The following is a 12279-nucleotide window of genomic DNA, read 5'->3' on the forward strand; positions in this document are numbered from 1 at the left end:
TTAAACTCTATAATCAGTTTATCAGAAGGTTCAATAACATGATGTGCTGTATTAATAATTAAAGGTTTACAGGAATAAATCAAAATAAAATGTCATACAACACATGCAATACATGTCCGTAACCAATAAATATAAAATTATTCCTGTAGAAATTCATAAACACCTAATGATTCTGAACATCAGAAGTAAGCATCGTAAGACACTAACAATATAAAATGATAGATTAACTCTTTTAAAAATACAAAAGAGAGAGAGCAACACTAAGAATTAGCTTGAACTCCAATGATCAGACTGCAACCTGTTCAGGGACTTCTAATTGCTGTTGATGTGATTCTTCAAAGTGAGGAGGGGTTCCTGATGATAGGTGATACGGTCCTGTAACTTGAGAAGATGTTCCTGGGGCTGTATAATTTGGCATTGGTGTAATTTGGCATTGGTGCTTTATCTGATAATACGTATGATGGAAGAGATGACCTTGGAGGAGTTGGTCCTGAAAGTGGATGGTGTTGCCCTGGTGGCGGATATGGTTGCTCTGCCATTTGTTGGGGGGCAAAGGGTGGTCCATAAGGCTGATGTCCTGTCATTTGAGGTGAAGGTCCATAACGTTGATGTCCTGTCATTTGAGGTGAAGGTCCATAAGGTTGATGGCCTGTCATTTGAGGTGAAGGTCCATTTAGTGTATAAGGATTTGTAGTTGTTTGAGAAGATACCCTTTGCATATGAGGAGGACGTTGGTATTGGGGGTGGTGAGGCTGCCCTGTTGAATGAGAAGGTCCAGCTGTTGGTATCTGCGGCCCATTTGTTGGAGGAGATACTCCCCATGGAGGTTGATCATGCATTCCTGTCATTTGGGTAGCCGGTGGTGGTCGTTGCTGCCATGTCATTTGAGGAGGCAGTGGTGGACGTTGCTGCCCTGAATTTTGATGTGGATATCCAGAGGGAAAACGGTAGTTATGTGCTTCAGCCATTCGAGTATCAAAGTGTGGTGGGGAATTCTGTGCTGACACTTGAGCCGGAAACCCAGAAGGTTGGTTATGTGTTCCTGAAACTTGAGAAGACCTTGTTTGGTATTGCTGATGTGTTTCCATTTGAGATGGAAACTCAGAAGGTGGGTTGTGTACTCCAGTCATCTGAGCAGAAGGCAGTGGTGGGCGCTGTTGCGGAAGCCCGTAAGTTGGGTTATGTGTTCCAGTCATTTGAGAAGGGGACCTTGTCGGTGGTGGACGGTATGTAGGTCTTGGACGAGTATTGTATCCAACTCGGTTCGTATCTAGTAATCTCTCAATCTCCTCACCTTTCCCGGCATTTTTAAAAACCTCAGTCACAGATTCACGCAAGGCAGGAGTGACCCCAACACCATACCTCATAACCTCGTCCAACAACTCTCGGCTTTTATCCAACAAACCTTCAGCACACAGTCCCTTGATCACCACCTCATAACAAGTGGGGTCAGGCTTAGGATCTTTTTCTCCCATTTTGCTCAAAATCTGAGCACAATCAACAACTTTACCATTCTTAATCAATTCATCAAACACCCTATTACCAAATGTAGCAACCACCCTCAAACCAGCATCAACCATTTTGTTAAAAATTCTCAAAGCCTCGTCAATACTACCCGCTTTCAAATATGCATCTATCAAAGTCGTGTGAGTAGGCACGTCCGGACTCAAAGACTTAGAGCACAGCTCTTGAAACAGTGTCTCAGCTTCAGACAACATCCCATTCTCACAATACCTAGAGATAATGTTACGATACCCAGCAACATCCATCATAAAAGGCTTAGAATTAGACTTAGTTCCAACCTTCCTAAAAGTAGCAACTGCTTCATCAATCTTACCAAGCTTAAAGCACTCATTAACCATAACATTAAAAGTATCAGAATTAACAGCTTGAAAATTAGGAGGAGTATGATTATCTAACATCTGATCAAACAATTCCCAAGCCTCCTTTTCCTTACCATGCTTAAGCAAAACCTCCAAAAGAACATTACAAGTTGCAGGAATCATCCTAAACTGATGATCCATTAAAGACTTATACGATTCCATAGCTTCCTTATCTCTTCCCTGCTTAAAGAACCATTCCATATAAGTAGAATTGACAACACCATCATACACTAAACAACGCTCCTTAAGCTCATCAAAAAGCTCATTAGCTTTATCCAAATTACCAAGTTCAAGAAAACCAGATATCATATTATTATAAACCAATGAATCAGCACCATGTCCTTTGTTCAACATCTCACGTAAAAGATCAACAGCTTCATCAATGCGACCAACACTGATCAAACCTTTGGTGAGATGACGATAAGTAACAGGGGAAGGACTGAAAGGTGCATCAGCGATGATTTGACGATAAATCTCGAGAGCAACATCGAGACGGCCTTCATCGCAGTGAGTATTGATTACATTGTTGTAAGAAACAATATTGGGAACAAGGTTAGATTGATTGAAGAAGAAATGGAAAAGAGCAATAGCTTCATTATACCTCTTAGCACGATACATAGCAGCGATGATGGCGTTGCAAGTGAACACCGTAGGTCGAGTCGATGAGAAAACTGAGTGGCGTGCGACGGCGGAAGCGGCATCTAGGTCACCGGCGCGAATTAAGGATTGGACACGGTTGTGGAGGTTTAATCGAGGTCCGACAAGTGCCGATGTTGAATCTGGAAGACGAGGAGCGTTAGGGTCACGCGACTGATGTTGATGAGGTGGAGGACGGATTGCGTTTAAAGGTGGTTCGATACGGAGACGGCGCTTGCGACGACGGCGCTCTGCCGCAGCTTCTTCTGCAGAGGAAAAGGCGAAGGAACGGACGGTGATTGAGATAGGAAGGACGGTGGTGGTACGACGGAGGGAACGGAGGAGGAGAAGGCGGCAGAGTGACATGATGAATGAATGGATGAATTGCGATGACAGTTCTGTTTCTTCTAAACCCTTAAACTTAAGCCCTAACCATCACTGGTGTTTTTTTTTTTTTTTTTGACAAATCGAATGTTCAATTGTTTTGTGTTATTGTCTTCTGGCCCTTTTCTTACTTGTTTATTTTTATTTTATTTTTTTGTTGTTTTTTAAGTCTTATCCAATAACCAAATTAGGATGATATAGTTACAGTATTTTTACAGTTAGGTAATAATGATTAATTTTCGTCGAAAAATTTGTTAGAAATATAAGATATATTTTTTCCTTCTAATAATTATTTTTAGGGTACATAAAATTAATCATACACAAAAATCAATGATCGAAATCGTAACTATTTATTTAAAAAGTTTAAATCTCAAAAGTTGACTTATATTGTGTTTATACACATATATAATTTTTTTTTTGGTACATCACATATATAATATTTTACTCGTGTATATTATATTTTTCTAATGTGAAGTTATGTTGGATTTGAATCATGTCCTTCTCTCTCTTAACTCTATCCTTCTTAATTTCATTTTCTCTTCTCATTAAAAAATAATAATAATATAGTCAAGAGAGAGATAGAAAGTTAGAAGATAGGAGAAAAAATGGATTTGGATTTTCTGCAGTCAAAAAGTAATTGCAGGTGAATCTCAACCACTCATTTTATTTATGTTTTTTATTTATTTGATGAGTATTAAATTTGAATCATTAGATGATGTGAATGCATGACTGTATGGTGAAAGTGAATGCACCCAATTCATATCCAAAAGAAAATAGAAGAAGAGGATTTAATTTGATGTATGTAATGTTATAGTTTTTTGTTTTCCAAATTTTTCCATGATTGTATGTTAGGTTTGAAGTGTACACGTAGCTTATGAAAAAGATAAACTCAATACTTGTGACTGCAAAAACAATCTCTAATCAGCAGTTGAGATTGTTCATAAAATGGTTTATTAATACCAAACAAGTTAGGGGATGTACTTGAAGATAGGGAGGAAATTATCAAAAATTTCCTCATTTCTTCCTTAGTTAATCGACATCATTCCTTTGTTGCCAAACACCTAAATATCCTATGCGACAACATGAGATCTGTTTTGCACACAGAAAATTAGAGACCGATGCATAAAAGATGTGAATAACTTTTGCAGGAAGGATCAAAGAGATGTCATAACACAAAGTTCATCGCCGACAAAACAAATCACCCTGTTTTTTTAGTCAATCTCAACAAGAAAAGAAGAAAGAAGGAGTTCACCTAGTAAACTTTATGCCATAATCCAAACATCTACTCAAAATTAGAGGTTCTAATATTATTTGAAAACTTTTAATAAAGACCAATGGATGTCTTATAAACCCACATATGCTGCAAAACGATTAGTAGAAATACAAGACCCCTTAATATTTAGTTTGAGAGCTGAATCAAGAGGAAGGTGCCAAAGCCAAACAATATGAAAGTCAATTTGATTTTATTTTTTACTATAAATTGAAAGAAAAATATAATTTTAAACAAATAACATACATTGTTAAAATATTTTAATTAAAAAAATAACTAGAAGATGTACTATAAAAGCATGAGTATGGGTTGAAAACTACCATGTATATCTATGATGCCGTGCCAGTATATCACCAAAAAATTATTCCGACTAAGAAACACGTTTGTTTTGAAGAAATAATAACTAAGAAAATATAAAATGTAACCAGAAAAAAAAAACTAAGAAAATATAAAATTATTTTAGAGCACACATACATGATGATATATTACCACGTAGGTTAAAAAAATAGGATTAAATATATTTTTGTTCCCTATAGTTTTTTAGAAATTTTTATTTTAGTCTTTGAAGATTATTTTTCACATTTCCTAGTCCTGAAATTTTTTTCGTCAATGTTTTTAGTACTTACTTTTCATTCAACCCATGCATACTATTTTAAATTTTAATTTTTTTCATGCGGTCATATTTAGTACATTATATGAATCTCTGTTACAAAAGTTTAAATTTTTTTAATAAAAAATGAATTAAATATGATTTTTTTTTTGTTTTTGCACATAAAAATTCATATAAAATTCTAAATTTTTATGGGGGATGTTTTATGAATACAAAAAATTATTCAAAAATGTGAAAGTATACACGAGCTGACTGAAAAATAAGGACTAAAAATATTGACGAAAAAAAATTGAACTAAAAAATATGAAAAAAATCTTAATGGATTAAAATGAAAATTCTAGAAAACTATAGCGACAAAAAACATATTTAATCAAAAACTAAATAATACTGTAAAAAAAAGTTTTAAAAAATATTACTATATAATTTGTGTTAACATTTTTATTTTATCGTCTTAAAAAAAAATCACTTTTATTTTATCTACTCTAAGCAGTTATAACTATCTTAAGAAGTTGATTCTATTTATGGCGTTTGAAAGATAAGCGAACCTAATATACTGTACTAGTAATTTGGTGCAAATTGTTAAAGTAACACTGCAAAAAAAAAATAAAAAAAAAAGAAGAAGAAGAAGAAGAAAGAACAGTGGAAAAGGTTTCACCGCTGCATGAGATCGGATCCGATCCGATCAAACCTTCCCTCCGACCTTCAATACCTTACTAGCTCTTATCGTCAAACCAATTTCAGATTCCTAAATTACTTCAATTAGGGTTAGGGTTACAATTTCACTCCACCGTCTGCAATGTACAGCGACGGCGAAACACACGATGCTCCTCAGAGCCAGAGGAAAATTCCCCCTGCATCCTCTATGCTGTGGGTCCGCAATCTCCGCCGTTTCATCGGATCCGGTGCCGGTCTTGGATCCGAAGCTTTGATGGGTTCGTATCGCATTTTCCCCAATTTTTTTTTCCTGAGCTTTTCTATATCAATTAGTATAATTTGTGGTATCCTCATAAATTCAATTTTACTTTGCAGAGCTCGAAACAAAAAGAATTTTGCTTGATATTTTTAAAGATAAGCAGAAGAAAAGTGCTGAAGCTGGTACACTTCCCAGTTTCTACAAGAAGGCATGTCAAAACATTACTCGTTTATGCTCATTTTAGTAAATGGGTTCGACTATTAGTTTCGTATACCATGTAACAACATGTAGATTGACAAATTTGAACCTGAATTGATTGAAAACTGTCATACTCATATAGTTTTACCTGATATCTAGAGCAGACACTTACAAGTTACATGCTATATCTCTATATATAAGTTCATTTATCATTTGTTACAGACTATAATATAGGATAGTTATTATATGTTTGAAGTTTAGGATTGGGTTTCTGAGTCTCTCTGGTATTTATGTAAGACTTATCTATCTGCAAAACAAATATTGAAACGATTTATCTTCTTCTAGAAACCTGAAGAGGGATCAATCAGTCATCGAGTCCAGAGATTGGCGAAGTATCGGTTTTTGAAGGTATTATTTTCTGGCTTACCTCTTTGTTGATTATATCTGCTTAGACAGTGGATGATTTTTCTCAAAATTGGTGACATTCCTAGTACATTTAACAGAAACAATCAGATCTCTTGCTGAATGCTGATGATTTGGATGCAATGTGGGTGTGCTTAAGAGAAAACTGTGTGATTGATGATGCGACTGGTGCAGAAAAGGTATGTCGCTACTATCATCATGTGTTTGCTTCTTATTTCCACATTTTATAATACATAACTGGATTTCCTGTTATTATAAGTATGATAAATCTTTGAAGGCAAATGCTAACTAGTGCACCGGGTGCACTAGTTAAGAGTACAAATTGAGAAAGTTTTTCTTGAAAGTTGTAAAGTCAAACACTTTAAAAGTTTAAATTTTTGTTTTCTCAATGCATATCTTTTATTTTATTTCTCTTTTTACCTTATTGACTATTGCACCGGGTGCACTAGTTAGCAAGACCCTTCTTTGAAATGTACCACAAATTTCATGGGATCTTGACAGGGTTAACAAATCCCCTGTTACTTGGCTTCTTGCCTTTGCACTCAAACTCTATTTTCGACACAGTCCTTACATATACTTTAATTTGTTTCTTACAGATGAATTATGAAGATTTTTGCCACATTGCCTCTGTATGTACAGAACAAATAGGTCCTAAATGCCGGCGATTCTTTAGTCCTTCTAACTTCATGAAGTTTGAGAAAGATGAGCAAGGAAGAATTGCCATTCTACCATTTTACCTTTACGTGATGCGTACGGTAAGTCACTTTCAACTTGTACTATTTTAGTGGCATTTCTGTTTATTTCTTATGGATACTTTACTATGTGTGTGTGTGTGTGTGCACGTCTGTTTGATTGTCAAATGTTTATGAAAGGTATCTAATGATCATGACTGTACAGGTTTCACTTACACAGGCAAGAATTGATATGAGTGAGCTTGATGAGGATTCTGATGGTTTCCTTCAGTTTCATGTATGGATTCTTATCTCTGTTAGACTTCCAATTGTTTAAAATTGAATATATATATATATATATATATATATATATATATATATATATATATATATATATATATATATAGAGAGAGAGAGAGAGAGAGAGAGAGAGAGAGAGAGAGAGAGAGAGAGAGAGAGAGAGAGAGAGAGAGAGAGAGAGAGAGAGAGAGAGAGAGAGAGAGAGAGAGAGAGAGAGAGAGAGAGAGAGAGAGAGAGAGAGAGAGAATAGTTTCTCTTCTAAACACTATTTTCCCTGCATAGCAACATTCTATCCGGCCAACTATCTATAAGGATTGGTATCTCTTGTTCTACTCCTTATTTTCTAATCTTTATTGAACCTTTATTCTCAACTACCTTATGCATATCATGAGTTGGTGCTTTTTGGGCCCTTTGAATTTTGAGTATAACCTTTGGAGTGGTTTATTTGGTGTGCTTTGAAGCTGGGAAACAAGTTGCAATTGCACAGTTTCTTAGATAAAAGGTTAACCTGATATGTTACCAATTTATTTTCAGGAAATGGAAGCCTATATACGAGGTCTTATACCAAACTTGGCACAATTACGTGATATGGATCCAAGCTTTGTTCCGATGTATTGTCGCATCGCTGCACACAAATTCTTCTTCTTTTGTGACCCTCATAGACGAGGTTTGCATGACTGATATCTTTTAGATGCTTGGTGCTGTTTTATGGTCATATTATCATTTATTTGGAATTTTTTATTGCTACCAAATATATTTTCTTCAATTTAAAATGATTAAATAGAATTTAAAACAATCCAAATTGCATCTTTCGAATAAAAGCTCTTGATGCATAAAATCTTATACCAATTTGTAGCCAAAGTTGATCACCATGTATTATGAATATTTCACACCATAAGTCGTGTTGAAAATAACACATGCTTGTTTATTGTTTTTGAATCTTATGTTATTGATTGGTGCTGCTATCATGTCTGTTCCGTATTACTTATTCATTTTTCTTGGGACAACTTTTAATATTACAACTTAGAGTCATGAAGGGCTTGCATCTAAAGGGTATGAATGTTGGATTTCTATATTGATCATTTCCTTTCATGCTTACTTGATTATATATTGTGTTGCAAATAATTTACAACTGACGAGGCTTTGAGCGCGAAGTAGCACATATAGACATGCCTCTTTTATGTTAAGAGGTGGAAATGAAAAATTATTTTGATGGTTTGGGGTTGACTGGGTCGGAAGGGCAGTTAATGATGTCATTTAATCATTGTGCTAGTTGGGGCATGGCAGAGTAATGGCTGAGTTATAGGCTTATAGTCTAGCTATATATTTTTAAAATGTTTTTGTGCTTGTGTACATTCCCCCCCAATCAATTTTAGCTAATCCAGCATATCTTCACCCATCTTGTATTATCAAAGGCTACATAATTATTTTCTTTACTTCAGGAAAAGCTTGCATCAAGAAGGTGCTGCTTAGTAATTGTCTTCAGGAACTAATGGAGCTTCACCAGGTAAGTTTATGGAATACTTTTTAAACCAAGCGTCATATATTTTGTTCTAGTTTCTTATATAAGCTTTAATTTGAAGCTCTATTTTGAGTATGGTATTATATGCTTTTCAGGAAAGTGAAGAAGAAGTAACAGACACAGAACAAGCTGAAAACTGGTTCTCTTTTACTTCTGCCCAGCGTATATGTGGTGAGTATCTTACATTGGTTGAGGTTTCACGACTTATACCTGTTTGTGATGCGTTTGCATGGTGGTATTAGTCTGCGAGGGATTGTATACTTTACATATTTTGCCACTAACAATGATCAAGGAGATGGTCAATTGGCCATGACCAAGTGTAATGAACTGCCAGCTTGATACTAAGAAATTTTTGTTCCTAGTTGGGGGGGGGGGGTCTTTTTGTAACTGACAATATAGAGGGTTTGTTTTAAGGCGAACTAATAGATTTGTTACGAGTGCCCCATCAGATGAGAGATGACCTGTAGATATGTTTATAAATGGGGGCAATCATCACCTTATTCGACCGTTTTGTAGGGTTGAGTTAGGCCCTACCCAAAATTCTAAGATGGTATGAGAGCTGGTTCGGATCTAGGGACCTGTGGGTTATGGGCCCCACCACGCTTCCGCTGCTATTAGATAGTCTTGAATTTATATAATTTATCGAGTACATTTTCGTTTCTTGATTGACAAACTCTCGATGCTTGCTGTTAATACATCGTGAGTTTGCGGGGAGATGTTAGATAATGTTATTGGGCTTATTATAATTAGGTTATGTTATTGTTCTTAGCTAGGTTAAGGGTAGTTTTACTATATTTTTTTAGAGTAGCATTTGTATTCTTAACTTTTGGTATTCTATTGGAACCCTAACCTCCCTTTTGTTGTTTCTCTCTTCTTCTTTGTAAATTTGTATTGTTAACAAGATCATAGTTAAATTATACATAACGAATAATCCATAGTGAATCTGCAACCTAATTGATAGTTAAATAAAATGTAGTCAATCTGTAGCTAATTGGTAGTTAAACAGTGAATAAGTAGTTATTTATTGAAACATATCATGATCATCCGTGCATCACATGTCAACCCTAGAAGCACCAAAATAAGCTGAGTGTTGGTTGAAAGACAAAGGAGCTTAGAAGAATGAACTAGAGTATTTAGGCCCCTCTCGAATGACCATGCTATTTAATTTTTTTTCTATCAGATCATTGTAAATCTTATAATTTACACCGTTACTACTATCACATGGATTTGAGTTTGTTGCTGTGAAGTGTGAAATATTACCGGTTTCTCATCATTCTGTGTTAGCTGGTCCAGTTTCTACGAGTTTATTTAGGCGGATTTCATGATGAATTGAAGTTCTGATGTTGTATTTATTTGCCCTTTATTTTTCTGCAGACATGTTTATTGCTCTTGATAAAACTTCAAGCAGTTCATTGAGCAAGCAAGAGCTGCGAGAATATGGAGATGGGACTCTGACTGAGATTTTTATTGAGAGAGGTAGAAACTATTACCATCCTTCGATTCAGGGGTAAATTTGTGTCAGAGTAATTACGCTGTATGTTAATATCTATTTACAATTTCCAATTGGTTATAACAGCCATGGTTACTGCTCTTGTCTGTTCTACTTGTATGTGCTATAGTTTTTCAAGATAGGGTAACAGTGTGCATTGTAACTGTCATTTATAGTTAGATACTTGTTGTCTTTTCATAATTGAACTAAATAAATCAATTTGCTTCCTGTAGTATTCGATGAACATGTTCGCCGTGGAAAGAGTGGTGGTGGACGTATCCGGGAGATGGATATGGATAGTTTCTTAAACTTTGTTCTGGCTTTAGAAAACAAAGATACCCCAGAAGGCTTGACATACTTGTTTCGTTGCCTTGATCTTCAAGGGAGAGGTTACCTTACGACAGCGGATATACACTCTCTTTTCAGGTATACTGCTGATACTCATCTATTTTGTATTTACCTGAATCATTGAATTAGTGCTTGTTTCCCAGACAAATATTTAATATTTTACTACGGCTACTGGAAGAATAGAAGGGGAGCATCTAGATGCTGAGATGTTGCCTGATACAACCTTCCTAAAGAAAAAAACTGTTGTTTCCTACTTGTAGTGCTTGAGCAAGTCTGCAAGTCTCAAATAGACAGTGACAAATTAGTTCTATTAATAGATGGGGTTCTGGAAATTTTCATTGTCCCTTAAACTAACATTGTGATTACATAATTAAAATTATTTAACTTCTCATTTCTCACTAAGGTTTTATTATTATAAATATCCAAAACAGAGATGTACACCATAAATGGATTGAGGGTGGAAACTATGAACTTTGTATCGAAGATGTACGGGATGAAATATGGGATATGGTTAAGCCAGTAGATGACCTCAAGATAACATTGGCCGATCTACTGGCCTGCAAACAGGGCGGAACTGTAGCGAGCATGCTCATAGATGTCCGTGGCTTCTGGGCTCATGACAACAGAGAAAATCTTTTACAGGAAGAAGAAGAACCAGAGGAAGAATAGCTTCGGTCCAGTTCACGCTAACAGAAAGCTGCTTCCTTAAATTAAATACATTTCAACCCAGAATTGCCACATCATGTAACCTGGTGCTCGAGTCATTAGATGTGGAATTAGTTGTGTTTATCTGAATATTAACTGTAAAAACATAAATTAGTGTATGTAGCCACTGGTTCGAAGTGACAACTTGAACTTCTTATTCTAGCCAAATGTTATTATGATTAAATATAAACTTAATAATATTGGTTTGTTGTCAATGGCGAGTTATGTCCAGCTTTCTCAGTTTGTCTATCAACGTAAAGTATCTCCAAGGTTCTATCAACTTAAAATACCCCTTTTTATTAACTTAGATTCATCCCAAAAGAAGCATAGTGAGCCAACAAACACACTCATCATGATACACTTAAGACACAAATGAAAAATAGTAATAGTATTTATCATATCAATTGAATAAAAATTTCGTCTACATTGTTCCTTTGCACTTTTGATAATATTTGTGATTGTTCATTTTATTATCATAGTTTGTTTGCGTTCACATAGTCATTCCAATTGTAATTTTCAAAAATGCTTTTTTAAAAACGCTTTCACTCGCTAAACTCGAAAAACTCTATTCAACCCTCTATAGTATTTACTGCCGTACCAAGCAACAACGACCATCACCATTACCCGTGTTTGACTGTGATTATCTTGGATTTAGATCCTTTTTGCCGTCCCTCCCATTTTTTATCCTGCGCCGATCTCAGTCGTTCATCCACCAATGTCGTCCATCGACTAATTAATATCAATGATTGAATGTTGTAGACTGAGATGAGTAACTGAGATTACAACAACACTATTCTATCACTAGATTAGATTCAAACTCAATTTTCTTTAGATCATAATCGTTATCACCGGTTCAACCCGGTTTATAACGTCATTACCATTGTCCGATCCAACCCATTAGTTTGACGGAAACAAGCCCGCTTTCAT

At 35.5% G+C, this 12279-nt stretch overlaps 2 protein-coding genes and 1 non-coding gene across 4 annotated transcripts; 2 read left to right on the plus strand and 1 right to left on the minus strand.

Moving 5' to 3' along the window:
• Positions 1-29: 29 nt before the first annotated feature.
• Positions 30-3026, minus strand: LOC123921082 (pentatricopeptide repeat-containing protein At1g10270-like). 2 transcript variants are annotated; one of them, XM_045973479.1, is made up of 2 exons: positions 2485-3005; positions 30-2380 (listed from the first exon to the last, which is right to left on the minus strand). In XM_045973479.1, exons 1-2 carry the CDS (start codon positions 2582-2584, stop codon positions 336-338), a joined length of 2145 nt encoding a protein of 714 aa, XP_045829435.1. In that variant the 5' UTR covers positions 2585-3005; the 3' UTR covers positions 30-335. The 2 variants fall into 2 exon arrangements, with proteins under 2 accessions (XP_045829435.1, XP_045829434.1); XM_045973478.1 differs by having other exon boundaries at positions 30-3026.
• Positions 3027-5281: 2255 nt separating this feature from the next.
• On the plus strand, positions 5282-11567 carry LOC123921165 (probable serine/threonine-protein phosphatase 2A regulatory subunit B'' subunit TON2). The gene is made up of 12 exons (XM_045973585.1): positions 5282-5715; positions 5813-5904; positions 6240-6302; positions 6398-6496; positions 6914-7072; positions 7215-7286; positions 7823-7955; positions 8731-8795; positions 8906-8981; positions 10185-10286; positions 10533-10725; positions 11079-11567. The coding sequence occupies exons 1-12, from the start codon at positions 5580-5582 to the stop codon at positions 11314-11316; spliced, it is 1428 nt and encodes a 475-aa protein (XP_045829541.1). The 5' UTR covers positions 5282-5579; the 3' UTR covers positions 11317-11567.
• On the plus strand, positions 10833-10949 carry LOC123882565. Its single transcript, XR_006799889.1, has one exon. It is a non-coding gene; the product is annotated as a small nucleolar RNA snoR104 (small nucleolar RNA).
• Positions 11568-12279: the final 712 nt, after the last annotated feature.

This window comes from Trifolium pratense, linkage group LG4, assembly GCF_020283565.1.
Source record: "Trifolium pratense cultivar HEN17-A07 linkage group LG4, ARS_RC_1.1, whole genome shotgun sequence".
NCBI lineage: Eukaryota > Viridiplantae > Streptophyta > Magnoliopsida > Fabales > Fabaceae > Trifolium > Trifolium pratense.